We start from the raw sequence: 25,512 nt of genomic DNA, 5'->3' as shown, positions 1-25,512 counted from the left end.
CTCACAGCAGCTAAAAAACATGTGGGAGATAGATGGGCTTTAGATAGAGGATTATCAGGACCTCCCATTCAGGTTGTGTGGGTTATTTATTGTTGCAGAAGATGCAGCAGTCTGGAAGACATATCTGAGAAGAGACAGACGTGGAGAACGTGTGTGTATGTGCGTGTGTTTGAGGAACTTTGACTCATTTTGTGCCACGTTATGTGACCCTGCAGGCAGCAAGTGCGCACAGATGCTGTGAAGGAGGAGAGTGTGACACAGGCCTGCATCACTGAGATGGGTGGGAGCAGGTGGGGGAGAAAAAAAAAGGAGGCAGTTATAAGAGCGGTGTGTTTTCTTAGTGTGTGACTGTTGACCGATTGTACCGCAGAGCGTGTCCTGCTGCTGTAACACCGAAAGAACCCTGGCACTACTCCACTTACAGGTACAGTAAAGGAAAAAATATGATCATGGATAGTTTTGTTTGAAGGTAGAAAAAAAGAAGACCCCATTTAGCTACTAAGGAAGGAAAAACACTATTTTTTTTCTCTAACATTAAGACTAAATCATGTCTTCAGAGTCTATTTTCATGTAAAAGCTTAATACTTTTGTTGACCTTGTAATACAGAAATTTGTCTGACTTCACTAATCTATTAACGTGTCTCTCAGCACCAGCATATTCTATTTCTGTTTTGTTTTTTTGTTTTTTTAAGAAGAGGGAGATGAGAATGGAGATTTGTCTGGTTCTGCTCTCCATGATTCTCACATGTGGAGCTCAGAAATGGAAACAGGAAACATCACGTTGGGACCCTAAAGGTCAGGAATGATATGTCGTCATGCTTGACTTCCTGCAATCTGTCAATGGTTATCCTGTTCAAGGGATGAGCAACTTTGGTTAACAAAGAGGGCCAACTGAGGGCCAAATGAATGTTATTCTCAGTGCCAACTTGTTACCAACTGTAAACCCCTCATTTAGATAATTAGGATAACTTATAATTCAACAAAATGAACAAATATCAGATTTCTTGAATATGTTGAAACTCAAATTTAAATAGTAAGACTTAATTGAATGAGCTAAACGAAGAATTAAAGCCAATCTAAGCTCCTTTTAATCAAATGAACAGGATATATATGGGTAATTTATTTACATATATCTTTATTTCAAATGCATTTAGTACTGCTTCATAAAAGAGCTATACAGAAACAATTACAGTCAATTATGGAAATGATAGAAATACCTGAAATATTTCCATCTTTCATGTACTAATGCATTTGGTCTTTGAGCATGGGGTTATTTGGAAACTAATGTGGAAATACTTAAAGGTGACATATTATTATAATTTTCAACCAGTGTAAATAAGACTAAGGGTTCCCCAAAACATGTCTGTGAAGTTTCTTGCTATAAATCCACTCTGATCCTGTATTTGATCATGTCTATAAACCCCTCTATTTCAGCCCTGCTCAGAACAGGCTGTTTCTGTGTCTGTACCTTCAAATGCAAATGAGTTGTCTGACCACACCCCCTCTCTTGAAGGGCTTGGGTGGCTCTGGCTTTCTTGCGCCATGCTCAGTTTTTTACGGTGAGAAGGCAGACTCAGAGGGCAGAACAAACACCTAGCTGTGGGAGTGTCACTCACAATGGGGGAGGGGTTATTGCCCTTAGTGATGTCACAAAGGGAAAATCTCCAAATGAGGACACATTTTCTGAAAATTGGAGCAGGCAAAAGACAGAGAGGATGGACTTTTCACATAATTAGGGGGGTTTGAAGAAAGATAGGGACACATAATGTTAGAAAAACAAGTGTATTTTGAATAATGTGTGACCTTTAATGGCAGATTCTATTCACATTTTCTTCATGTTTACAACAATTTGACTGACTCACGGGCCACATTGAGATAGAACTGGGGGTCACATGTGTCACTAGTTGCCGACCACAGTCCTATACGTTTCATTTAAAAAACCTAAATTGTACAATTTAAGGTAAATACTGTATTGTTCTAATGCAATTATCTAATGCCAGCAGAAAACAACAACGGCAAGACTTGTTCGAACATGACCCAGGTCCTGGACAACTGGAAATTCGCCATTATAACCCAAGTGAAAGACCTGCTGATTAATGACCACGCATCTGTCCTCCCTGAATACAACAGGTGTGTGTTACTCTTGTCTCTGATGGTTATTAAAGTGAGAACAAGAAGGGGATAAAAAGAAAGTTAACATGTTGTGCAACAGACGAGCGAAAAGTCTGTGAATAACAACAGTCGGTGATGTCAGTGAACATTTTATTGCTATCCTCACACTCATGGGAAATGAGGGATTATGTAACCTCTGCTGCTCTGCACATGACCAGTGACCTGTCAGAGCCAGTAATGTGATCAGTGATTGCACTGGTCCGCGCAATGCCGACTCTGCTTTGTGAATGACCTCACTGAGGAGACAGAGCCAGTAAATTACGGGAAAATGTTTCAGCCTTGTGTTCTGATGAGTGTTTTTGGCAAATATAACTCGTCATAACACAAAGTCATTGAACCTATCTTTAAAAAAAACCAAAAAAACTCTGCGCCAAATGTTTATGTCAGTAAATATTTCACTTTTTGGCTCACTCGTAGGTGTCTTTTCTGAGATTTTGGTCAAAAATGTGCTCTTTATAAACTTTCATCTTCTCTTAAGGGACTACCATGCTTTATGTCTGTTGTCCTGATGTTTCCTGCAGATGATGGGGCTGTTCCTCCTTAACAGCATGGCGTGACTTTCAAGTTGCCAACTTGACTTGGCTCTCCTTGTCTTCTGCCAGTAAACAATGTTCCAATTTAATGTGAGCTTATGGAAAATCAAAGTACCAAAGCTCTTTGACAGGTCATGCAGTCATTTAAAATAATTTACTCATTTGTACTTTCCTTCATATCTCTACTTGTGTGAAGGATCCAGCCCCTGTCAGATGCTCTGGGAGATCTCTACAAGCAGTTCAACGCTCTAAAAGATGAGCTGGCGAGGCTCTCTGCAAAGTTTGACAGTGTGGAGGGTTTTGTGGACGATCTAAGGAGCGACAGATTCACTCTGCCTCGGCGGCCGGTGCAGAGGCTTCCCCCCAGCGTTGGACTCAGGGCTCCACTGCGAGCACAGATGAGAGTTCCTGTACGGGGGATTATTAAGGGGCCGAGGAGGAGAGGGCCACAGACACCTTAGTCTTCTTGTCCAGAAATGCTGATGTATCAAAATATGAGATGATATGATTGTATATTTTACAGAAAATGTTGGCTTATATTATTTGTACTATATGCATGGTGTATGAATATGATGGTTTTAAAGCTTTCAAATATTTATCTTTTTATACAAAGTTAATTTTAGCCACAAGGTGGCAGCATTTATCAAACCACCTGAATCTTCATCCTGCTGTTGTGAGTTGTGAGAAACATAAAGGAACATAATGGTTATAAAGCTGGTCTAGAACTCTGCTTTATTACAATATATACATTTATCACACTATGACAGGTGTTTTACGGGAGTTTCCCCAACTTCATTCTGAACAGATTAATGAACAAATCATATGAATAAGTATATGGTGCACTATAATGAACTACACCTCTCACTGTTATTTAAGGTAAAGCACCACATGTGGGCAACCAGTGGGAATCATTTGAGCTGAAGAGTGTAAAGAATGTTAAAATCACAGTCCAACATGTGAACAGGACAACACGGGAGTCAAACCAGCAATGCTGGAAAACAAAATCCAATTTATCAATAATTATATTCTCATAGTTCTACTTATTTATAGGTTCAATTTCAAAATTGATTAAGGAAAATAAAAGATTTAAGGAAACCCTGTTTCTGCCATTTCCCTTTTCTTGTTCCAGCCAGTCTGTCACGTATGAAAAACAAGGAACTGGAACCCAATTGAAGAAAACCAAAACAATATTTATTAACAAAAGATCAAACTCCCAAAACCAAAAACCAAAAACGTATTTTCTTAACAAAAAAATCTAAATGAAGAAAATAAGCCACGTAGACATCTGGTACACTGACAAGGGGAAAATCTGACATTGAAGTGACAACAAGAAGGAAGGAAAACTGAGACTAAATACACAGGGGTAATCAAACACAGGTGAGACAAAGCACACAGGTGAAGACAATGAGGGCAATCAGCACTGGAGGGAAACACACACAGAGGCAAGAAGAAATACAAGACAAGAACCACTGGGGACAAGAACTACAAAATAAAACAGGAAACACTAAAGACACAGAAAACGAAAGTTACATATGTAACTACGGTCCTATGAATCCTGGATGACCGCCAGAGGCGGTGCTTTAAGCACTGAATGATACCATATGGCGCATGCGTAGGTCGATTAGCTATACCAACAAAGTCACATGTGACCCCTGATGACCCCGACAGGTCTATATCTTCCGGTGTCATGTTCCCAGGATCTGTTCCTTCAGAATCTTCTCGCGAGACACGATGATTCCGAGTGACCAGAAGCTCTGGCGGTCATCCAGGATTCATAGAACCGTAGTTACATACGTAACTTTTGTTCTATTTCAGCCTTCCTGACCGCCAGAGGTGGTGCTTTAAGCACTGGATGACTCATACCAACATAGTCACGAGGAATCCCCACATACCAACCTCATTGCATTGAAGCTGATGAATCTCGTAACAGGACCACACCCAGTGGATGGGGGTCAGGGATGTTCACTCTGTAGAACCTCGTGAAGGTGCTCGGCGATGCCCAAGAGGTCGCGGCACAAATGTGGGCTCAGGGCTGCCCACGATGTGGAGACACCCCTCCTGGAATGGCACCGCACTCCATGGGGCAAAGGCCGACCAGCTGCCTGATATGCCCGGTTGATCACATCCACAATCCAATGGGACAACCACTGTTCACACAGCCTGTCTAAGGACCACCATGACACACAAATAACTGGTCTGATCTTCGCATACCGGCAGTACAGTTGACATATGCTCGTAAGGCCCGCACTGGGCAGAGCAGCGCTGACCTGCTGTCATCTTCCCCTGGTGGGGGGTTGAACCGTGCCAGCAGTATCGGCTGATCTTGTCTTGATCTTGAAAGAACCTTAGGTATAAACGTGGCCCTCAGCCGCAAGGTGACCCCTGAGTCATCTGGACTCCGCCTCAGACACGCAGGATCAACAGACAAAGCTTGAGGGAAGGCGATCGGGGACCCGAAAGTCCTGGGCTGCACGACGGCCAGGATGCTGTGCTGGGCGCTGAGGCTGCTGGTGACCACTGGCACCAGCTGGGGACTGAAACCGGTGCTGAGGAGGGACCACAGTACTCCTAAGCCTATCATGGGGAGGCAAGCTCCTGCTGAGACCAGAGAGCTGCTGCCTGGTCTGTCTAGCCTGAATAGACCGTTCAAGAGCCTCTAGAGCTGCTGATCCGAACAGCTCCCCAGGCTCCACTGGAACACTGTGCAGGATCCTCCTGCTTGCATCAGTGAGGGGCGACTGCGCCAACTAAACCTGGCGGCGAGCCTGGATGAGTGTGGACATCACCCATCCCAACTCCCTAGACATCAACGCGAATGCCTGAAGGGACGCATCACTAAGACTATGCACCGATGAATCAGGTACCATCTCCGGTAGGGAGGCTGACAGGGCAAGCAGAAGGTGGGACATCGAGTTCCCTATCCTCCCCATACGGGCTCCTGCCTCATAAGCCCTAGACAGGAGGTCATCTGTCACCCTGCATTGAGGTCGGGGACACCGCGCATCCCGCCTAAGGGCCTCATCGGGAGAAACAATGGCTGGCTCTACTGCCGGCATGTGGCCCAACCCGAACTTGGCCACATCCTGCACAGCTGCAAGAGCCCTGCCATCTGAGGTAACGTGGGAGAGGGCTTTCGAATCTCTTCAGTACGCGTGCAACTCTCTCAGGTACTCCTCCGAGGGTGGCACCGTGAAGGTAGCTGGGGCTGTACTGCGCCTAAAAAAGGCACTCACCGGGGGAAGCTCTGGCTGAAGAGGGTCCAGCTGCAGACGAGCCAGGGCCCTACGAATGAGGGCCCCCATGGAGTCATCCACCGAGCACCGTCCGGAGCTGAGGGCAGAGGAACGGGAGACAGCCACTGAGGCCTGAGAAGCCCCCTCTTGAAAGGGTGCACCCTCTTGAAGTTCCTCCACCTCTGACAGTCGAACAGCCCTCATGGTCCGAGGCATGTAGCTGCAGTTTATGCAGGGATCCTCAGACAGACCCTCTCTCAGGTGTTCGAGGCCCAGGCAGGAGGGACAGAGATCATGACCGTCCTCAGGCTGCATAGTAGCCATACAGGCAGTACAGCAGTGATTGCCCAACATAGCCAGCACTGACTGAGGACACAACAACGAGCTGGGAGCGGGGAAGAGTAAACACTGCCTTCACCAACCAACAGTTGATATACAGAGAGCAGGCACTAGCAGGAACACTATGCCTGAAGAAGTTACTACACCTATGCTGGAGTGAGCGCGGAAACACAGCCTCCCCAACAAAGTGATCTGATGAACAGCCAACCAAACAGGACACACCTATGTCGGGAGAGGGAGCGAACACACTGCCTTCACTGACAAAAGGTATATGACAGAATAAACAGGGAGAAACACAGTGGCCACCACTAGTTGTCTATAAGCAGAAGCGCTTCAACTAAACAACGAGGCAAAACTTAATGGGGGGTAGGAGTGCAAACGCCACCTCCACACCAAAAAAAAAGGGCAGGCACCAACAACAGGTGCTGCCGGTACTAACATTTAACACAAGCGAAAACGTGATCGTTAAACAATAAGTGCTGTCAACAAAACAACACAGGCACAACCGAGTTGCTACCCCACGCCGTTAGCGGTTAGCTCCGTCGGACACAACGTTGCTAACCGTAACAAACAGAAACTAAAGTACGCTGGATGTGGCGAAAACACATGAACTTCAGCAACAACAAAAATCTGTGATACTCACAATTATGTCGGCGACAAACCTTAGGGATCACTATCCAAGGAAAAAACGCCGAAAGGCCAAGCTCGTCACAGCCCTTGGAGGGCGACTGAAGCACCGCAACTCCGACAGGGCTACAAGCGACAAGCTAAAGTGCTACCGACCACCTGCGAGCGAGAAGATGTAAAGGAACAGATCCTCTGATGACACCGGAAGATATAGACCTGTCGGGGTCATCAGGGGTCACATGAGACTTTATTGGTATAGCTACTCGACCTGCGCATGCGCGATATGGTATCATTCAGTGCTTAAAGCACCGCCTCTGGCGGTCAGGAAGGATTATAATTTAACAATACTAGTACAGAGAAACACAAGGATAAGAAATTACAAAATAAAAACACCTACAGACTAAAGTAGGAAACATAAAGATAACACACAAGGGAAACAAGCAACACCAGAAGAATGAGAACTAAAGCAAGAAAAATAAATCTAAACTCTGAAATACACAAAATACAAAACTAAACCAGACCAAATCATGACACAGTCAGAATAAAACAAAACACTTTGGTTCATGTGGAAAACAATTTATACAATATTCTCTGTTTGATCTTATTCAGGACATGATAAAGTCCGTGGACTGAGAACTGACATGTAATTAATAACAGGTCACTAAGCATACTGGTTGGTTGATTAAATGTAAGTGGGTAGCTGGTAGTAACAATGCCATGGCATTAAAACCAACGTTTTAACACATTGTCAAAACAAAGATTTATACACACACATTGAAGACAAAAGTAGTTTATTATAAATTAGAAGAAGTAGATAGACTAAAGGTGAACATACATAAACCAGGATTACACACACACACACACACACACACACACACATGCACAAACATGAACCTCTCGACATGCACTGATGGAGAGATACCAGAGTGAAGTGTTTGAACAAAAGCACAACTGAGCAGTTTTTGGGGTCCAGTGCCTTTTTGGTCGAGGAAAGTAAAACAACCAAACTCTATTCCTTTGATCCAACAGGGACTTGAACCGGGCCAACCCTCAAGTTACCATTATTTTTTTCCTTTAACTTTTCCCACGTCATCCTCAGCACACATTGTCTTTATGTGGTCAATCTGCACAACTTCATGACAATCCCTATGGGGAAATATACACAACACCAACGTCCTGTACAAGAAGGGCCAATGTCGACTTCACCTGCTGAGACGACTGAGGTCCTTTGGAGTGTGCAGGACTCTGCTACGGACTTTTTATGACACTGTGGTGGCGTCTGCACTTTTCTATGCAGTGGTCTGCTGGGGAGGAGGGAGCACAGAGAGAGACAGGAAGAGACTGAACAGACTGGTCAGGAGGGCCAGTTCTGTCTTGGACTGTCCTCTGGACTCTGTAGAGGAGGTGGGTGAGAGGAGGATGCTAGTGAAGCTGACATCCATCATGGACAACCCCTCTCACCCCCTACATGACACTGTGGGGGCCCTGAGCAGCTCCTTCAGCAGCAGACTGAGACACCCACCCTGCAAGACAGAGCGCTACCGCAGGTCGTTCATCCCATCTGCAGTCAGACTGTTTAATCAGACTCTTTAACAGCATCACCACCTCATGCTACACACTGTGTGTGTTTTTTTCAGAACAAAACCCTTTTCCTGTGTAGTTACTGTGTAATTATACATTATTGTATTTTTTTTATTTAACTGAATGTAAATATGTTTGATTTGATTTTAACTTCTATTTTTATTTTTAATAATTATATTCCTGTCCCCTGTTTTCTGGAGCTGCTGTAATGCACAAATTTCCCCCACGGGGATCAATAAAGTTTATCTTTATCTTTATAGCCTACAGTACACTAGAGGGTAGCACTTGATTAATAATAGGAAGACAGAGTGAGCAGTGGATTATTCTTATAGACACACACCCACACACACACAGACACACACACACACACACACACACACACACACACATGATTTGCAAGTCTTGACTTCAGCAGAAGTGAGTATTCATTCTGTAACGTCTCCCTCTCTCATCTGCAGGATGCACCTGCAAGCCTTGTGTCCTCATTTGACCTCATGTAAATTAGGGGTTGAGGACCTTTCTGTTACTTTATGCTTGACTGGAAACATGCTGATGTTTTAATGAATAATAATTCAAAAGTTTGGGTTTTTAATATTGTACATATTTACAGGCCGCATGTTAACATGTCACAAGTGATTCAGAGATATATTGGTAAACTACCTTTAAATATAGAACATATACATTTATAAGAGACAATACAGATTCACTCTCATTGTAAACTTGGCAGTAATACACTGTATATATTTGAGTTTTGTAGTGAGACAGAACAAAAAAACAGTTAGATTGAATCAAAGCTCCTCCTCCTGTCACTCACTCTCAGTCTCTGTGCTGTATTAAATGGCTCCTCCAGCACCTCCTCTCCTCATCCTCCAAAGCCTCTGATCTGTCAGCAGTGAGCTCACTTTTCAAGTTCCAAGGCCATTCTCAGCACACACTGACAACATGCTGGGGACCCTGTGCACTCTCATCACTGCTCTAACATGTAAGGAGGCTGACTTACTGCAGCTTTGAGCTCATGTTGGATTCATCAGTCTGTGTGTTTCTCTTGACTCCATGTCATCTTGTTGTTTCCAGGTGTGAGTGCTGTGACGCTGGTGACACAGAAGCCTCCTGTTGTGACTCTGAGGAGAGGAGAGACAGCCACCATGGACTGTAACCTGGGGACTGTGACTGGTAGTGCTGCTTGTTGGTACAAACAGATTCCAGGAGGAGTTCCTCAGTATATTCTCAGGAACTATCACAGCTGGAGCTCTCCAGAGTATGGCTCTGGTTTCTCCTCTCCAAAGTTCACATCCACTCATCAGTCACAATCAGATTATCGTTTGATCATCAGCACTGTGGAGGAGAGAGACTCAGCAGTTTATTACTGTCAGACATATGACAGCTCTGTCAGTGAGATCGTATCACAGTGATTTACACCGTGACAAAAACCTCCTCACTGAACACTTCTGCTTTTTGACTCTCTTTCACGTCTAACGCTCCTTGTAACTGCTCTACTCAAGAATTTGTAATGACATCCAACAAGTGTCCTAAATGTATTCTTAAAGGACAGAAACCTCATCTCATTTATTACTACACATAAGAAGAAAAAACTTTAGTCAGTGTCTATGTTCATCTTTTCTGCATGTTGATATAAACAGTTGGACTGAGCTCAGTGCAGAAATACCCCACTGATTGATAAATAAAGAGAAACACACAGATTCATTCTTTATCTCTGGAAACATTGAAAACCAAGAGGAGCTTGTATTTAGAATATAAATCACACAAGTGAAGAGAAAAGAAAAACAAACCATCTTGTGATGTTTGTGTTTTAAAATCATGACAAACACTATCACCTCCAAATGAATGTGACATGAATATGATATTAGTGTGTACAGAGTTAAAGGAACTTTAATACGATGTAGAAGAAGATCATGTTTGTGTCTCATTATGAGTTTCTGTTGATTTTTATAACTAATAACAGAAATAACAGGACAGATTTACAGCTCATAAAAAAGATTATGAAACATTTTTAATCAGCTCAACTAACAGAGATGGACTTTATGTTTTATACATAAACTTTTGTTGGACCCTCAGGTTATTTACTAGATTCAAAGAAGATCATCAGAACTCCAAAGAAAACAACAACATGACAAACATGAACAAACAGACATAAATCCTGTCTGTTATTAATGAATGAAAACAGTGCTGAGTGTGTAAACTCCTCCTCCTCCTCCTCCTCCTCCTCTTCCTCCTCCTCCTCCTCCTCCTCCTCCTCTTCTCCTCTCCTCAGTGTCTTTATAAGCTTCAGTGTCTCTTCTCCTCTCACTCCAACCCTGCTCACCTCTCAGCTGGACAGTAAGGGACGTTTACAGCACACACTGACAACATGCTGGGGACCCTGTGCACTCTCATCACTGCTCTAACATGTAAGGAGGCTGACTTACTGCAGCTTTGAGCTCATGTTGGATTCATCAGTCTGTGTGTTTCTCTTGACTCCATGTCATCTTGTTGTTTCCAGGTGTGAGTGCTGTGACGCTGGTGACACAGAAGCCTCCTGTTGTGACTCTGAGGAGAGGAGAGACAGCCACCATGGACTGTAACCTGGGGACTGTGACTGGTAGTGCTGCTCGTTGGTACAAACAGATTCCAGGAGGAGTTCCTCAGTATATTCTGAGCAACTATCACAGCTGGAGCTCTCCAAGCTATGGCTCTGGTTTCTCCTCTCCAAAGTTCACATCCACTCATCAGTCACGATCAGATTATCGTTTGATCATCAGCACTGTGGAGGAGAGAGACTCAGCAGTTTATTACTGTCAGACATGGGACAGCTCTGTCAATGAGTACGTATCACAATGATTTACACCGTGACAAAAACCTCCTCACTGAACACTTCTGCTTTTTGTCACTGCACTTAACTTTGACCACAATGATGCCACAAAAATACCAATTACAATGCCTACATTTCAATACACTATTATTAATCTTGTGTGATTGTTTTCAATGTTGGTTAAATATTCTCTGGTAAAAGAATTATCATGTTGTGTCTCCTGTTCTTTGAGTCAGCTCTTACTTGTCTCACGTTCATCAACAGGTCCAGAACTGATGCAAAAACACAACATGTCTACATTCCCTGAGCAGATAGATTCAAAGGAACACTTGCTGTGTTTTTCTGAACTTCTCAAATGTGCTTCTCTTATCTGACAAACAAACTGTCTGTAACCTTGTCTGCCCCCCCCCCCCCCCCCCCACCAGCTGACCTCACAGAGAAGATCTACATGAAACAGAAACACAAAGAAAAGAGTTTCAGTTGCATGATATGCCTTGATTAAAATGTAATACCATTTAGTGATCTTAGATTGAGCCTGAGCAGACTGATGAAGAGAACCAAACACCTTCTGAACATGTTGTTTTAAAGAGGTGTCATCTCTTCCTTTTACCCGTCCTGTCTGCTGTCTTATAAGATCAGGGGGAGTTTCAGTCCATCAACCTGACTGGAGTTTGTCCAGTATATTTATTTGAAAAAAATATACTTCACATCCAGCTTACTGCTCAGTATAGACTGCAGCTTGTTGCATGTTGCACAGAGTCTAGACATCTACCAGTTCTCCTGACACAGGGTCTGTGTGAGTCAGGCTGGGACCACAGGATCACATACCAGGTTTCATTTGAAGTATTATAGTAGAGGAGATCTGGAGCAGCAGACAGTTTGCTTTTATTTTTACCACCTTCACATGTGCTGCAGTCTTCAGTCACTGTCTGTCCAAAGAGAGGAATTGTGATACTGACATGTTCTCTCTGTATGTTCTGTCTAATTCACAGGCATACAATCACTGGGTTAGTGACAGTGTTTCACATTGATTAGGAAACAATTGATTTAATACACACAAACACACACACATTCTCACCTTGTCATTGTGTGTGTTTGTGTGTTCTTTACTATGGTGTTGTATTTTCTGTAGCAGCAGTCTCTTCGTTATGTCTTGTGTTCATGCAGAGAAGATTTTACACTTCACAGAATATGAGACACCAACACATGTAGAAAGTAAGTCGATAAACCACCTTTACAAGAATTTATTTATACATTTCTCTTGTTTGATTTGTTGTGTTTAAGAAAAGTAACCCGTTTTTGTACTCAACATACCATTTTATGAAAATGCACTTTACCTTTATCCATGAAGACAGATGGAAACTACTGGCAATGTAGAGTCACCAATTGACCTAACGAGCATGTCTGGACTGTGGGAGGAATCCAGAGTACCTGGAGAGAGCCCACACATGCACGGGAGAGATCTCCAAACAGAGAGGCCCTGTCCAACATACAATTCAGACTTGAAAAGCTTCTGTTTGTAGGTTGTGAATTTCACAGCAACAAAATTGATTCATTATCAATGAGCACCTCTTCATAGATCTCTATTCACATTTACATCGTGTTATAAAGGTTTCTTTTTGGTACAATCATGAAGAAACTTGAACAAAACAAGAAAGGATACTAAACAAAGTGTTCTTCAGGGTGAAAAGAGTTTGATAAAAGTCCATCAGTGTTGTTGTAATGTGAGCAGACTGATGAAAGAATGACATGTTGACAGTGAAAGTTGGTCTCAACAGGATGTTTCAGTTCCACTCCCCTCATTAGTGAGAGTCAGGAGGTTTTTGTACAGCCATGTATACAAACTGAATCACTGTGGTATTCGGACAAGGCACCAAGCTGATTGTGACGAGTAAGTACTTTGAAACTCATCATGAAATGAGAGAGATTTGATCATTCTTATTCAAACTGATCAGTAATCATCATTTGTTATTTAACTCATTGTTCAGATAGATTTGTGTGTCAACAACAGACATTTATATTTAGTTCTCTTTCTGACACCAGACTATGTCTTGGAATGAAACGGAAAGCTTTCAAAAAGGTTTCAACATTTGTATGAAATAGTTTCTGTCAATTCTGAAGTATGTTGATGTTTGAGGAATGTTGAACAGTTAAGATCAAATTACAAAATGTGACAATTCATGTCCAAATATAAACGGCATGTTTGATCCTTTCTAAACCTTTGTTGAATCATCTCTAAAATGTTTCTTACAATGTGATATGAAGAATTCAAACTTCTAAACTTCTCATGTTTCAAATGTTTAAAGTTTTTGATGAGTTAGTTTTTTAAATGAAAAACATGCTCTGGATTATTTCCTCATTTCTAAGTGTTAGATAGTTGGTTAGAAAAAAGAATTGAATTGTTATTTCAGGACAGTTGTTTCATATTTCACAAAGTGTCTTTATGATATTGTTACTGTCATAAAAAATGAGTTGATGGTCTCTGTCATACTTTGTATTGAATGACTTCACTTGTACTCATGTGTTCAATGTCCTGTGTGTGTGTGTGTGTGTGTGTGTGTGTGTGTGTGTGTGTGTGTGTGTGTGTGTGTGTGTGTGTGTGTGTTTCAGGCTCCAGCCTCTCTCCTCCTGTCCTCACAGTCTTCCCTCCGTCCAGTGCTGAGCTCCAGTCCAACAAAGCCTCTCTGGTCTGTCTGTCCACTCAGTCTGTGCCTTTTGCAGATGTGAGCTGGTCTGCTGCTGGGAGTCCAGTGAGCAGTGGGATCTCTACCAGCACGGCCGTTCAGCAACCAGACCAGACTTTCCAAATCAGCAGCTATCTGTCCATCCAGACGTCAGACTGGAACATGGACAAGGTCTACACATGTCGAGTGTCTTTGGGCTCCCAGACTTCAGAGAAAACCATCAACAAGTCCCACTGTTCCACTGAAGACCAGTAGAGGAGCAGAGGGACCATTTCTAATCTGCTTCTTGACTCTTTGTGCTGTTTGCTCATTACAAGGTTCACATCTTACAGTATATGTCTGCATGCTTGTAATACATGTTGTGACCTCTAGGTGGAGGTGATGGATCAGCTTTGCAACTTGCTACAAATTCATTAATTATGCAATATAAAATGTGATTAATGAAGAATTTTCTTTAATTGAACTCATGAATAAAAATAACAAAAAAAAATGATTGAACTGTTTATTTCCTCATTACTGATGTTTGTCTTACCAACAGGTTATTAATCAACACAAAAACATTTTCATTGATTCAGTCTACTTTAAATAAAAAAACAGTATTTGAAGATTCTTCTATTTTAAATAGGTCAACCTGTGCCTCAACAAAGAGCTTTTTCAGTTTATTGTATATTTGCCTAGTTTTAGTTTCTTGCATAGGAAGTGTTATTAGAATAATCAGATAAAATGAACAAATGAAACTGAGATTTCATCCTCCATCAGTGAAGCATCACCTCTCTGCTCCTCCCTCTCCTCCTCCTCAGGATGCACCTGCAGGCCTCCTCTTCTTATTCATAGCTGCATGCAAATGAAGAGGTCAAAGGTCAGCTCACTGTAAAACTGTCTCTGACCTGAAACACACTGATGTTTCATTTGTGATCAATTGGTTAATCAGACAAATACCTTAACAATGTCCTTAAATGTAGAAACTTGTAGGATCGGTTAAAATGTAAAAAAAATAATAATAATTTTGATCATCTTTACATATTTAAATCCTTTAAGGGTTTAGTTTTGAGTGGCTGCACCATACTGATGCTGATTATAAGGCACCATAAGGCTGTGTATATTTAATCATAGCTTAATCTTTTTTGCAGGACCTGCCTTGAAGTAGATTCTGACAAATGAAATCCAGAAACATAGATACTTGTGCACGGAGAATTGTTTTATTTTAAAGGGTTAAAAAAATGCACAGACAAACAGTAAGTGGATGACAAGTACTTCAATACATCACATTCTGTCATCACTTACAGATTGGTTTTCTTAAACATAACATATGGAAGAAAAAAACTCTAAGGCTTGACTTCAACCACAAGGGGGAGACAACTCTTGATGCATTTATGTGTGCATGTTTGAAAAGAGTCAGTTAAAGTGCAGTCAATTATCTTAAGATTCATATTTGATTGATTTAGAGGTTTTTGTATCAGCTATAAGTTTATACAAAAGACAAAGACAAAGCGTCTTGTGCACTGCAGGGGTTAAATAAACCAGAAATGTATTTCACCAGTGTGACATTTTGATCACGACTATACTCCTCATCAGACGGTCTGATTTGTCTTCAGTGATTTTTTTGGGTCGACTCTGCAACTGCCCTATTTATTTGGATGTGTGTATTTTCCTGATTGCTTTGAGTATATACATACAAACATTTTACCTAAGACAAAATAAACTCAACAGATTTGTATCTAATTAAGAATGCTTTTATTTCAAATAATCCATGTACAATAAAGCAAAGCTGTGTTCACACCAACAGTTATGCATAAAACAATGCTGATCAATCTATTCATCGTCTTTGTTCAAATTCTTCTCTGAGGTGTGGGAGCCCAGAGGAACTTAACACTTGAGAAGGTTTAATGGACAGATAGACACAACATGTATTACAAGCATGCAGACATATACTGTAAGATGTGAACCTTGTAATGAGCAAACAGCACAAAGAGTCAAGAAGCAGATTAGAAATGGTCCCTCTGCTCCTCTACTGGTCTTCAGTGGAACAGTGGGACTTGTTGATGGTTTTCTCTGAAGTCTGGGAGCCCAAAGACACTCGACATGTGTAGACCTTGTCCATGTTCCAGTCTGACGTCTGGATGGACAGATAGCTGCTGATTTGGAAAGTCTGGTCTGGTTGCTGAACGGCCGTGCTGGTAGAGATCCCACTGCTCACTGGACTCCCAGCAGCAGACCAGCTCACATCTGCAAAAGGCACAGACTGAGTGGACAGACAGACCAGAGAGGCTTTGTTGGACTGGAGCTCAGCACTGGACGGAGGGAAGACTGTGAGGACAGGAGGAGAGAGGCTGGAGCCTGAAACACACACACACACACACACACACACACACACACACACACACACACACAGGACATTGAACACATGAGTACAAGTGAAGTCATTCAATACAAAGTATGACAGAGACCATCAACTCATTTTTTATGACAGTAACAATATCATAAAGACACTTTGTGAAATATGAAACAACTGTCCTGAAATAACAATTCAATTCTTTTTTCTAACCAACTATCTAACACTTAGAAATGAGGAAATAATCCAGAGCATGTTTTTCATTTAAAAAACTAACTCATCAAAAACTTTAAACATTTGAAACACGAGAAGTTTAGAAGTTTGAATTCTTCATATCACATTGTAAGAAACATTTTAGAGATGATTCAACAAAGGTTTAGAAAGGATCAAACATGCCGTTTATATTTGGACATGAATTGTCACATTTTGTAATTTGATCTTAACTGTTCAACATTCCTCAAACATCAACATACTTCAGAATTGACAGAAACTATTTCATACAAATGTTGAAACCTTTTTGAAAGCTTTCCGTTTCATTCCAAGACATAGTCTGGTGTCAGAAAGAGAACTAAATATAAATGTCTGTTGTTGACACACAAATCTATCTGAACAATGAGTTAAATAACAAATGATGATTACTGATCAGTTTGAATAAGAATGATCAAATCTCTCTCATTTCATGATGAGTTTCAAAGTACTTACTCGTCACAAACAGCTTGGTGCCTTGTCCGAATACCACAGTGATTCAGTTTGTATACATGGCTGTACAAAAACCTCCTGACTCTCACTAATGAGGGGAGTGGAACTGAAACATCCTGTTGAGACCAACTTTCACTGTCAACATGTCATTCTTTCATCAGTCTGCTCACATTACAACAACACTGATGGACTTTTATCAAACTCTTTTCACCCTGAAGAACACTTTGTTTAGTATCCTTTCTTGTTTTGTTCAAGTTTCTTCATGATTGTACCAAAAAGAAACCTTTATAACACGATGTAAATGTGAATAGAGATCTATGAAGAGGTGCTCATTGATAATGAATCAATTTTGTTGCTGTGAAATTCACAACCTACAAACAGAAGCTTTTCAAGTCTGAATTGTATGTTGGACAGGGCCTCTCTGTTTGGAGATCTCTCCCGTGCATGTGTGGGCTCTCTCCAGGTACTCTGGATTCCTCCCACAGTCCAGACATGCTCGTTAGGTCAATTGGTGACTCTACATTGCCAGTAGTTTCCATCTGTCTTCATGGATAAAGGTAAAGTGCATTTTCATAAAATGGTATGTTGAGTACAAAAACGGGTTACTTTTCTTAAACACAACAAATCAAACAAGAGAAATGTATAAATAAATTCTTGTAAAGGTGGTTTATCGATTTACTTTCTACATGTGTTGGTGTCTCATATTCTGTGAAGTGTAAAATCTTCTCTGCATGAACACAAGACATAACGAAGAGACTGCTGCTACAGAAAATACAACACCATAGTAAAGAACACACAAACACACACAATGACAAGGTGAGAATGTGTGTGTGTTTGTGTGTATTAAATCAATTGTTTCCTAATCAATGTGAAACACTGTCACTAACCCAGTGATTGTATGCCTGTGAATTAGACAGAACATACAGAGAGAACATGTCAGTATCACAATTCCTCTCTTTGGACAGACAGTGACTGAAGACTGCAGCACATGTGAAGGTGGTAAAAATAAAAGCAAACTGTCTGCTGCTCCAGATCTCCTCTACTATAATACTTCAAATGAAACCTGGTATGTGATCCTGTGGTCCCAGCCTGACTCACACAGACCCTGTGTCAGGAGAACTGGTAGATGTCTAGGCTCTGTGCAACATGCAACAAGCTGCAGTCCATACTGAGCAGTAAGCTGGATGTGAAGTATATTTTTTTCAAATAGATATACTGGACAAACTCCAGTCAGGTTGATGGACTGAAACTCCCCCTGATCTTATAAGACAGCAGACAGGACGGGTAAAAGGAAGAGATGACACCTCTTTAAAACAACATGTTCAGAAGGTGTTTGGTTCTTTTCATCAGTCTGCTCAGGCTCAATCTAAGATCACTAAATGGTATTACATTTTAATCAAGGCATATCATGCAACTGAAACTCTTTTCTTTGTGTTTCTGTTTCATGTAGATCTTCTCTGTGAGGTCAGCTGGTGGGGGGGGGGGGGGGGGGGGGGGGGGGGTGGCAGACAAGGTTACAGACAGTTTGTTTGTCAGATAAGAGAAGCACATTTGAGAAGTTCAGAAAAACACAGCAAGTGTTCCTTTGAATCTATCTGCTCAGGGAATGTAGACATGTTGTGTTTTTGCATCAGTTCTGGACCTGTTGATGAACGTGAGACAAGTAAGAGCTGACTCAAAGAACAGGAGACACAACATGATAATTCTTTTACCAGAGAATATTTAACCAACATTGAAAAAATTAATTAAAAAGATTAATAATAGTGTATTGAAATGTAGGCATTGTAATATTAATAGTATTGAATTTCTTTTGTGGCTTCATTGTGGTCAAAGTTAAGTGCAGTGACAAAAAGCAGAAGTGTTCAGTGAGGAGGTTTTTGTCACGGTGTAAATCACTGTGATACGTTCTCACTGACAGAGCCGTCCCATGTCTGACAGTAATAAACTGCTGAGTCTCTCTCCTCCACAGTGCTGATGATCAAACGATAATCTGATTGTGACTGATGAGTGGATGTGAACTTTGGAGAGGAGAAACCAGAGCCATAGCTTGGAGAGCTCCAGGTGTGATAGTTGCTCAGAATATACTGAGGAACTCCTCCTGGAATCTGTTTGTACCAACAAGCAGCACTACCAGTCACAGTCCCCAGGTTACAGTCCATGGTGGCTGTCTCTCCTCTCCTCAGAGTCACAACAAGAGGCTTCTGTGTCACCAGCGTCACAGCACTCACACCTGGAAACAACAAGATGACATGGAGTCAAGAGAAACACACAGACTGATGAATCCAACATGAGCTCAAAGCTGCAGTAAGTCAGCCTCCTTACATGTTAGAGCAGTGATGAGAGTGCACAGGGTCCCCAGCATGTTGTCAGTGTGTGCTGTAAACGTCCCTTACTGTCCAGCTGAGAGGTGAGCAGGGTTGGAGTGAGAGGAGAAGAGACACTGAAGCTTATAAAGACACTGAGGAGGAGGAGGAGGAAGAGGAGGAGGAGGAGGAGGAGGAGGAGGAGGAGTTTTCACATTCAGCACTATTTTCATTCATTAATAACAGACAGGGTTTATTTCTGTTTGTTCCTGTTTGTCATGTTGTTGTTCCTGTTGTCTTTAGATGCCTCCTCATGTCTTTGAGATCAGTGTTCATGATCTAATGAAGAAATAAAGTCTACATGATTTGAAGTGTAATGTGTTCTCACACTTGTATATTTGAGTTTGTGCAGTAAACAGGTTGAGTATAAAGAATGTTTCTGATTGAACATTTCTCAGGTTATCTCACTTTCGTCACACTTCTCATCAAATGTTCTCTCTCTAAGAAATCATCTTCTGTTATTATATTGACTCTTGAGATTGTAAACACATCATTCCTGTGATTCTGTGACATGTTTCCAACATCATGAAGTTTGTCTCTTCTTCTTCTTCTTCTCTTTCTAAAGTGAACTTTGACACACTTTTCTGTTTCCAGACAAACATTTGGCCTGAGGCTGAAGGATGAATCAAACAGAATCAGGATTTCATCAGTCTAATCAAACAATGTGAAATCTCTTCTCTGAGCTTTAAACAGCCTCATGGTCATTCATTTTGTAGTCGTTACAGTTCAAATTATTTTGATTAACTTGATGAATTTAAAGAAAACAATCATATGAATGTTTTTTTTTCTGTCTTATTTCCTTGTGTGCTTTATATTCTAAATGCCAGCTGCTCTTTTTTTTATGTTTCCAGAGGTAAAGAATTCATCTCCTTGCTCGTCCTTGTTCTTCACTTTTTTTGTCACAAATTGCTGTATGTTGCAAATTTAAAAAAGAGCATGAAACAAATACTGACATTTGTGGTTTCTTTATGTTTGTTAATGAGACACATTTGTTAGTTTTTTTCCATCTAAATGGTATTTTTAGAATATATTGAGGACACTGTTTGACAGTAATGATACGTTGTGTGTAGTGTATTTACAGCGAGCATTATTCAGTGTGAGAGAGAGTCAAAAAGCAGAAGTAGTTAGTGAGGAGGTTTTTGTCACAGTGTAAATCACTGTGATACGTTCTCCTTAGCAGAGTTATCCCATGTCAGACAGAAATACTGAGCAGAGTCTCCTGTCTCTGCTCTCTTTATGATGAACTGATAATCTATGTTTGATGAAGATTTAGAGTTGAATCTGTCTGAGGAGAATCCTGATCCAAAGCTAGGTGAGCTGTGAGAGTGGTAAAATCTCAGAACATACTGAGGAGCTTCACCAGGAACCTGTTTGTACCAGGAGACATAATATCCATCATCTCTCTGGATGTTACATTGAAGATCAACTTGTTGTCCTGTAGAAACTGTGTGGACAGCAGGCGTCTGGGTCAGCACTATCACTGCATCAACATCTGTAACACACACACAGAGAAAAAGACATGAGTGAAAGGTTTGTGTGTGAAATGATGGTGTGTGAAAGGACTGAGAAGAATCTCTTACATGTTAGAGCAGTGATGAGAGTGCACAGGGTCCCCAGCATGTTGTCAGTGTGTGCTGTAAACGTCCCTTACTGTCCAGCTGAGAGGTGAGCAGGGTTGGAGTGTGAGGAGAAGAGACACTGAAGCTTATAAAGACACTGAGGAGAGAAGAGGAGGAGGAGGAGGAGGAGGAAGAGGAGGAAGAAGAGGAGGAGGAAGAGGAGGAAGAGACACTGAAGCTTATAAAGACACTGAGGAGAGAAGAGGAGGAGGAGGAGGAGGAGGAAGAAGAGGAGGAGGAGGAAGAGGAGGAGGAGGAGTTTACACACTCAGCACTGTTTTCATTCATTAATAACAGACAGGATTTATGTCTGTTTGTTCCTGTTTGTCATGTTGTTGTTTTCTTTGGAGTTCTGATGATCTTCTTTGAATCTAGTAAATAACCTGAGGGTCCAACAAAAGTTTATGTATAAAACATAAAGTCCACCTCTGTTAGTTGAGCTGATTAAAAATGTTTCATAATCTTTTTTATGAGCTGTAAATCTGTCCTGTTATTTCTGTTATTAGTTATAAAAATCAACAGAAACTCATAATGAGACACAAACATGATCTTCTTCTACATCGTATTAAAGTTCCTTTAACTCTGTACACACTAATATCATATTCATGTCACATTCATTTGGAGGTGATAGTGTTTGTCATGATTTTAAAACACAAACATCACAAGATGGTTTGTTTTTCTTTTCTCTTCACTTGTGTGATTTATATTCTAAATACAAGCTCCTCTTGGTTTTCAATGTTTCCAGAGATAAAGAATGAATCTGTGTGTTTCTCTTTATTGATCAATCAGTGGGGTATTTCTGCACTGAGCTCAGTCCAACTGTTTATATCAACATGCAGAAAAGATGAACATAGACACTGACTAAAGTTTTTTCTTCTTATGTGTAGTAATAAATGAGATGAGGTTTCTGTCCTTTAAGAATACATTTAGGACACTTGTTGGATGTCATTACAAATTCTTGAGTAGAGCAGTTACAAGGAGCGTTAGACGTGAAAGAGAGTCAAAAAGCAGAAGTGTTCAGTGAGGAGGTTTTTGTCACGGTGTAAATCACTATGATACGTTCTCACTGACAGAGCTGTCATATGTCTGACAGTAATAAACTGCTGAGTCTCTCTCCTCCACAGTGCTGATGATCAAACGATAATCTGATTGTGACTGATGAGTGGATGTGAACTTTGGAGAGGAGAAACCAGAGCCATACTCTGGAGAGCTCCAGCTGTGATAGTTCCTGAGAATATACTGAGGAACTCCTCCTGGAATCTGTTTGTACCAACGAGCACCACTACCAGTCACAGTCCCCAGGTTACAGTCCATGGTGGCTGTCTCTCCTCTCCTCAGAGTCACAACAGGAGGCTTCTGTGTCACCAGCGTCACAGCACTCACACCTGGAAACAACAAGATGACATGGAGTCAAGAGAAACACACAGACTGATGAATCCAACATGAGCTCAAAGCTGCAGTAAGTCAGCCTCCTTACATGTTAGAGCAGTGATGAGAGTGCACAGGGTCCCCAGCATGTTGTCAGTGTGTGCTGAGAATGGCCTTGGAACTTGAAAAGTGAGCTCACTGCTGACAGATCAGAGGCTTTGGAGGATGAGGAGAGGAGGTGCTGGAGGAGCCATTTAATACAGCACAGAGACTGAGAGTGAGTGACAGGAGGAGGAGCTTTGATTCAATCTAACTGTTTTCTTTTCTGCCTCACTACAAAACTCAAATATATACAGTGTATTACTGCAAAGTTTACAATGAGAGTGAATCCGTATTGTCTCTTATAAATGTATATGTTCTATATTTAAAGGTAGTTTACCAATATATCTCTGAATCACTTGTGACATGTTAACATGCGGCCTGTAAATATGTACAATATTAAAAACCCAAACTTTTGAATTATTATTCATTAAAACATCAGCATGTTTCCAGTCAAGCATAAAGTAACAGAAAGGTCCTCAACCCCTAATTTACATGAGGTCAAATGAGGACACGAGGCTTGCAGGTGCATCCTGTAGATGAGAGAGGGAGACGTTACAGAATGAATACTCACTTCTGCTGAAGTCAAGACTTGCAAATCATGTGTGTGTGTGTGTGTGTGTGTGTGTGTGTGTGTGTGTGTGTGTGTGTGTGTGTGTGTGTGTGTGTTTGTGTCTATAAGAATAATCCACTGCTCACTCTGTCTTCCTATTATTAATCAAGTGCTGCCCTCTAGTGTACTGTAGGCTATAAAGATAAAGATAAACTTTATTGATCCCCGTGGGGGAAATTTGTGCATTACAGCAGCTCCAGAAAACAGGGGACAGGAATAGAATTATTAAAAATAAAAATAGAAGTTAAAATCAAATCAAACATATTTACCTTCAGTTAAATAAAAAAATACAATAATGTATAATTACACAGTAACTACACAGGAAAAGGGTTTTGTTCTTAAAAAAACACACACAGTGTGTAGCATGAGGTGGTGATGCTGTTAAAGAGTCTGATTAAACAGTCTGACTGCAGATGGGATGAAAGACCTGCGGTAGCGCTCTGTCTTGCAGGGTGGGTGTCTGAGTCTGCTGCTGAAGGAGCTGCTCAGGGCCCCCACAGTGTCATGTAGGGGGTGAGAGGGGTTGTCCATGATGGATGTCAGCTTCACTAGCATCCTCCTCTCACCCACCTCCTCTACAGAGTCCAGAGGACAGTCCAAGACAGAACTGGCCCTCCTGACCAGTCTGTTCAGTCTCTTCCTGTCTCTCTCTGTGCTCCCTCCTCCCCAGCAGACCACTGCATAGAAAAGTGCAGACGCCACCACAGTGTCATAAAAAGTCCGTAGCAGAGTCCTGCACACTCCAAAGGACCTCAGTCGTCTCAGCAGGTGAAGTCGACATTGGCCCTTCTTGTACAGGACGTTGGTGTTGTGTTTATTTCCCCATAGGGATTGTCATTAAGTTGTGCAGATTGACCACATAAAGACAGTGTGTGCTGAGGATGACGTGGGAAAAGTTAAAGGAAAAAAATAATATATGGGCTGGTAACTTGAGGGTTGGCCCGGTTCAAGTCCCTGTTGGATCAAAGGAATAGAGTTTGGTTGTTTTACTTTCCTTGACCAAAAAGGCACTGGACCCCAAAAACTGCTCAGTTGTGCTTTTGTTCAAACACTTCACTCTGGTATCTCTCCATCAGTGCATGTCGAGAGGTTCATGTTTGTGCGTGTGTGTGTGTGTGTGTGTGTGTGTGTGTGTGTGTGTGTGTGTGTGTGTGTGTGTGTGTGTGTGTGTGTAATCCTGGTTTATGTATGTTCACCTTTAGTCTATCTACTTCTTCTAATTTATAATAAACTACTTTTGTCTTCAATGTGTGTGTATAAATCTTTGTTTTGACAATGTGTTAAAACGTTGGTTTTAATGCCATGGCATTGTTACTACCAGCTACCCACTTACATTTAATCAACCAACCAGTATGCTTAGTGACCTGTTATTAATTACATGTCAGTTCTCAGTCCACGGACTTTATCATGTCCTGAATAAGATCAAATGGAGAATATTGTATGAATAGTTTTCCACATGAATCAAAGTGCTTTGTTTTATTCTGACTGTGTCATGATTTGGTCTGGTTTAGTTTTGTATTTTGTGTATTTCAGAGTTTAGATTTATTTTTCTTGCTTTAGTTCTCATTCTTCTGGTGTCGCTTGTATCAGTTGCGTGTTATCTTCATGTTTCCTACTTTAGTCTGTAGGTGTTTTTATTTTGTAATTTCTTATCCTTGTGTTTCTCTGTACTAGTACTAGTGCATAGTCTTAGTGATGCGTCCCTCCAGGCATTCGCGTTGATGTCTAGGGAGTTGGGATGGGCGATGTCCACACTCATCCAGGCTCTCCATTGGCGCAGTCGCCCCTCACTGATGCAAGCAGGAGGAGCCTGCGCAGTGTTCCAGTGGAGCCTGGGGAGCTGTTCGGATCAGCAGCTCTAGAGGCTCTTGAACGGTCTATTCAGGCTAGACAGACCAGGCAGCAGCTCTCTGGTCTCAGCAGGAGCTTGCCTCCCCATGTTAGGCCTAGGAGTACTGTGGTCCCTCCTCAGCGCCGGTTTCAGTCCCCAGCTGGTGTCAGTGGTCACCAGCAGCCTCAGCGCCCAGTACAGCATCCTGGCCGTCGTGCAGCCCAGGACTTTCGGGTCCCCGATCGCCTGTCCTCCAGGCAGCCTCGGACCTGGGACTCAAATCGCCGCCCCCCCCAGAGCCTCTAGAGGCCGGGGGGCCAGGCCCTGAGGCCTTGGGGGCGGCTGTCGGTTGTTTTTCCCAGAAGCAGCTCAGCTACTTAGCTGCTTCAACACCAGACGCTTGGGTGGTTTCCACTCTAGCCCAGGAATACAGACTGCAGTTCCGACGCCGGCCCAGATGCCGGCCACCGACCAAGAGCTCTCTACCCTCTTGGTCAAGGGTGCCATCGAGCCGGTAGACCCCGTGGCTCAGCCCGGGGGATACTACTCAACGTATTTCCTTGTCACAAAGAAGGACGGTGGACTTCACCCTATTTTAGATCTGCGGGGT

At 42.0% G+C, this 25,512-nt stretch overlaps 3 protein-coding genes and 2 long non-coding RNA genes across 9 annotated transcripts; 3 read left to right on the top strand and 2 right to left on the bottom strand.

The window, feature by feature from the left end:
• The first annotated feature begins 281 nt into the window (after window positions 1–281).
• Window positions 282–3,418, top strand: si:dkey-282h22.5 (uncharacterized protein LOC107988040 homolog). 2 transcript variants are annotated; one of them, XM_061027151.1, is made up of 4 exons: window positions 282–424; window positions 693–795; window positions 2,004–2,130; window positions 2,902–3,418. In XM_061027151.1, exons 2-4 carry the CDS (start codon window positions 702–704, stop codon window positions 3,164–3,166), a joined length of 486 nt encoding a protein of 161 aa, XP_060883134.1. In that variant the 5' UTR covers window positions 282–424; window positions 693–701; the 3' UTR covers window positions 3,167–3,418. The 2 variants fall into 2 exon arrangements, with proteins under 2 accessions (XP_060883134.1, XP_060883132.1); XM_061027149.1 differs by having other exon boundaries at window positions 2,001–2,130.
• A 5,917-nt stretch (window positions 3,419–9,335) lies between these two features.
• On the top strand, window positions 9,336–14,441 carry LOC132954160 (immunoglobulin lambda-1 light chain-like). 2 transcript variants are annotated; one of them, XM_061026643.1, is made up of 4 exons: window positions 9,336–9,467; window positions 9,560–9,889; window positions 13,156–13,185; window positions 13,905–14,441. In XM_061026643.1, exons 1-4 carry the CDS (start codon window positions 9,428–9,430, stop codon window positions 14,231–14,233), a joined length of 729 nt encoding a protein of 242 aa, XP_060882626.1. In that variant the 5' UTR covers window positions 9,336–9,427; the 3' UTR covers window positions 14,234–14,441. The 2 variants fall into 2 exon arrangements, with proteins under 2 accessions (XP_060882626.1, XP_060882625.1); XM_061026642.1 differs by lacking the exons at window positions 9,336–9,467; window positions 9,560–9,889 and adding exons at window positions 10,751–10,893; window positions 10,986–11,315.
• Window positions 12,103–13,000, bottom strand: LOC132954164 (uncharacterized). Its single transcript, XR_009665718.1, has 3 exons — window positions 12,886–13,000; window positions 12,632–12,774; window positions 12,103–12,223 (listed from the first exon to the last, which is right to left on the bottom strand). It is a non-coding gene; the product is annotated as an uncharacterized LOC132954164 (long non-coding RNA).
• A 1,248-nt stretch (window positions 14,442–15,689) lies between the features above and the next one.
• On the bottom strand, window positions 15,690–22,600 carry LOC132954162 (immunoglobulin lambda-1 light chain-like). 3 transcript variants are annotated; one of them, XM_061026646.1, is made up of 4 exons: window positions 22,469–22,600; window positions 22,051–22,376; window positions 17,013–17,046; window positions 15,690–16,315 (listed from the first exon to the last, which is right to left on the bottom strand). In XM_061026646.1, exons 1-4 carry the CDS (start codon window positions 22,506–22,508, stop codon window positions 15,987–15,989), a joined length of 729 nt encoding a protein of 242 aa, XP_060882629.1. In that variant the 5' UTR covers window positions 22,509–22,600; the 3' UTR covers window positions 15,690–15,986. The 3 variants fall into 3 exon arrangements, with proteins under 3 accessions (XP_060882629.1, XP_060882630.1, XP_060882631.1); XM_061026647.1 differs by lacking the exons at window positions 22,051–22,376; window positions 22,469–22,600 and adding exons at window positions 20,539–20,864; window positions 20,953–21,087; XM_061026648.1 differs by lacking the exons at window positions 22,051–22,376; window positions 22,469–22,600 and adding exons at window positions 18,914–19,239; window positions 19,332–19,472.
• LOC132954165 (uncharacterized) lies at window positions 17,198–19,078 on the top strand. Its single transcript, XR_009665719.1, has 3 exons — window positions 17,198–17,312; window positions 17,424–17,566; window positions 17,975–19,078. It is a non-coding gene; the product is annotated as an uncharacterized LOC132954165 (long non-coding RNA).
• Window positions 22,601–25,512: the final 2,912 nt, after the last annotated feature.

Source organism: Labrus mixtus, chromosome 20 (genome assembly GCF_963584025.1).
Source record: "Labrus mixtus chromosome 20, fLabMix1.1, whole genome shotgun sequence".
Classification (NCBI taxonomy): domain Eukaryota; kingdom Metazoa; phylum Chordata; class Actinopteri; order Labriformes; family Labridae; genus Labrus; species Labrus mixtus.
This window is presented reverse-complemented; position numbering and strand designations above follow the sequence as displayed.

Bases quoted from the DNA above. Each gene is read 5' to 3' on its own strand.
- LOC132954160 (XM_061026643.1), top strand. From the start codon at position 9,428: ATGCTGGGGACCCTGTGCACTCTCATCACTGCTCTAACAT. The intron at 9,468-9,559 runs GTAAGGAGGCTG...TGTTGTTTCCAG, and splicing joins TCTCATCACTGCTCTAACAT to GTGTGAGTGCTGTGACGCTG. The intron at 13,186-13,904 runs GTAAGTACTTTG...TGTGTGTTTCAG, and splicing joins CACCAAGCTGATTGTGACGA to GCTCCAGCCTCTCTCCTCCT.
- si:dkey-282h22.5 (XM_061027149.1), top strand. From the start codon at position 702: ATGAGAATGGAGATTTGTCTGGTTCTGCTCTCCATGATTCTCACATGT. The intron at 796-2,000 runs GTCAGGAATGAT...ATCTAATGCCAG, and splicing joins ATCACGTTGGGACCCTAAAG to CAGAAAACAACAACGGCAAG. The intron at 2,131-2,901 runs GTGTGTGTTACT...ACTTGTGTGAAG, and splicing joins GTCCTCCCTGAATACAACAG to GATCCAGCCCCTGTCAGATG.
- LOC132954162 (XM_061026646.1), bottom strand. From the start codon at position 22,508: ATGCTGGGGACCCTGTGCACTCTCATCACTGCTCTAACAT. The intron at 22,377-22,468 runs GTAAGGAGGCTG...TGTTGTTTCCAG, and splicing joins TCTCATCACTGCTCTAACAT to GTGTGAGTGCTGTGACGCTG. The intron at 16,316-17,012 runs GTAAGTACTTTG...TGTGTGTTTCAG, and splicing joins CACCAAGCTGTTTGTGACGA to GCTCCAGCCTCTCTCCTCCT.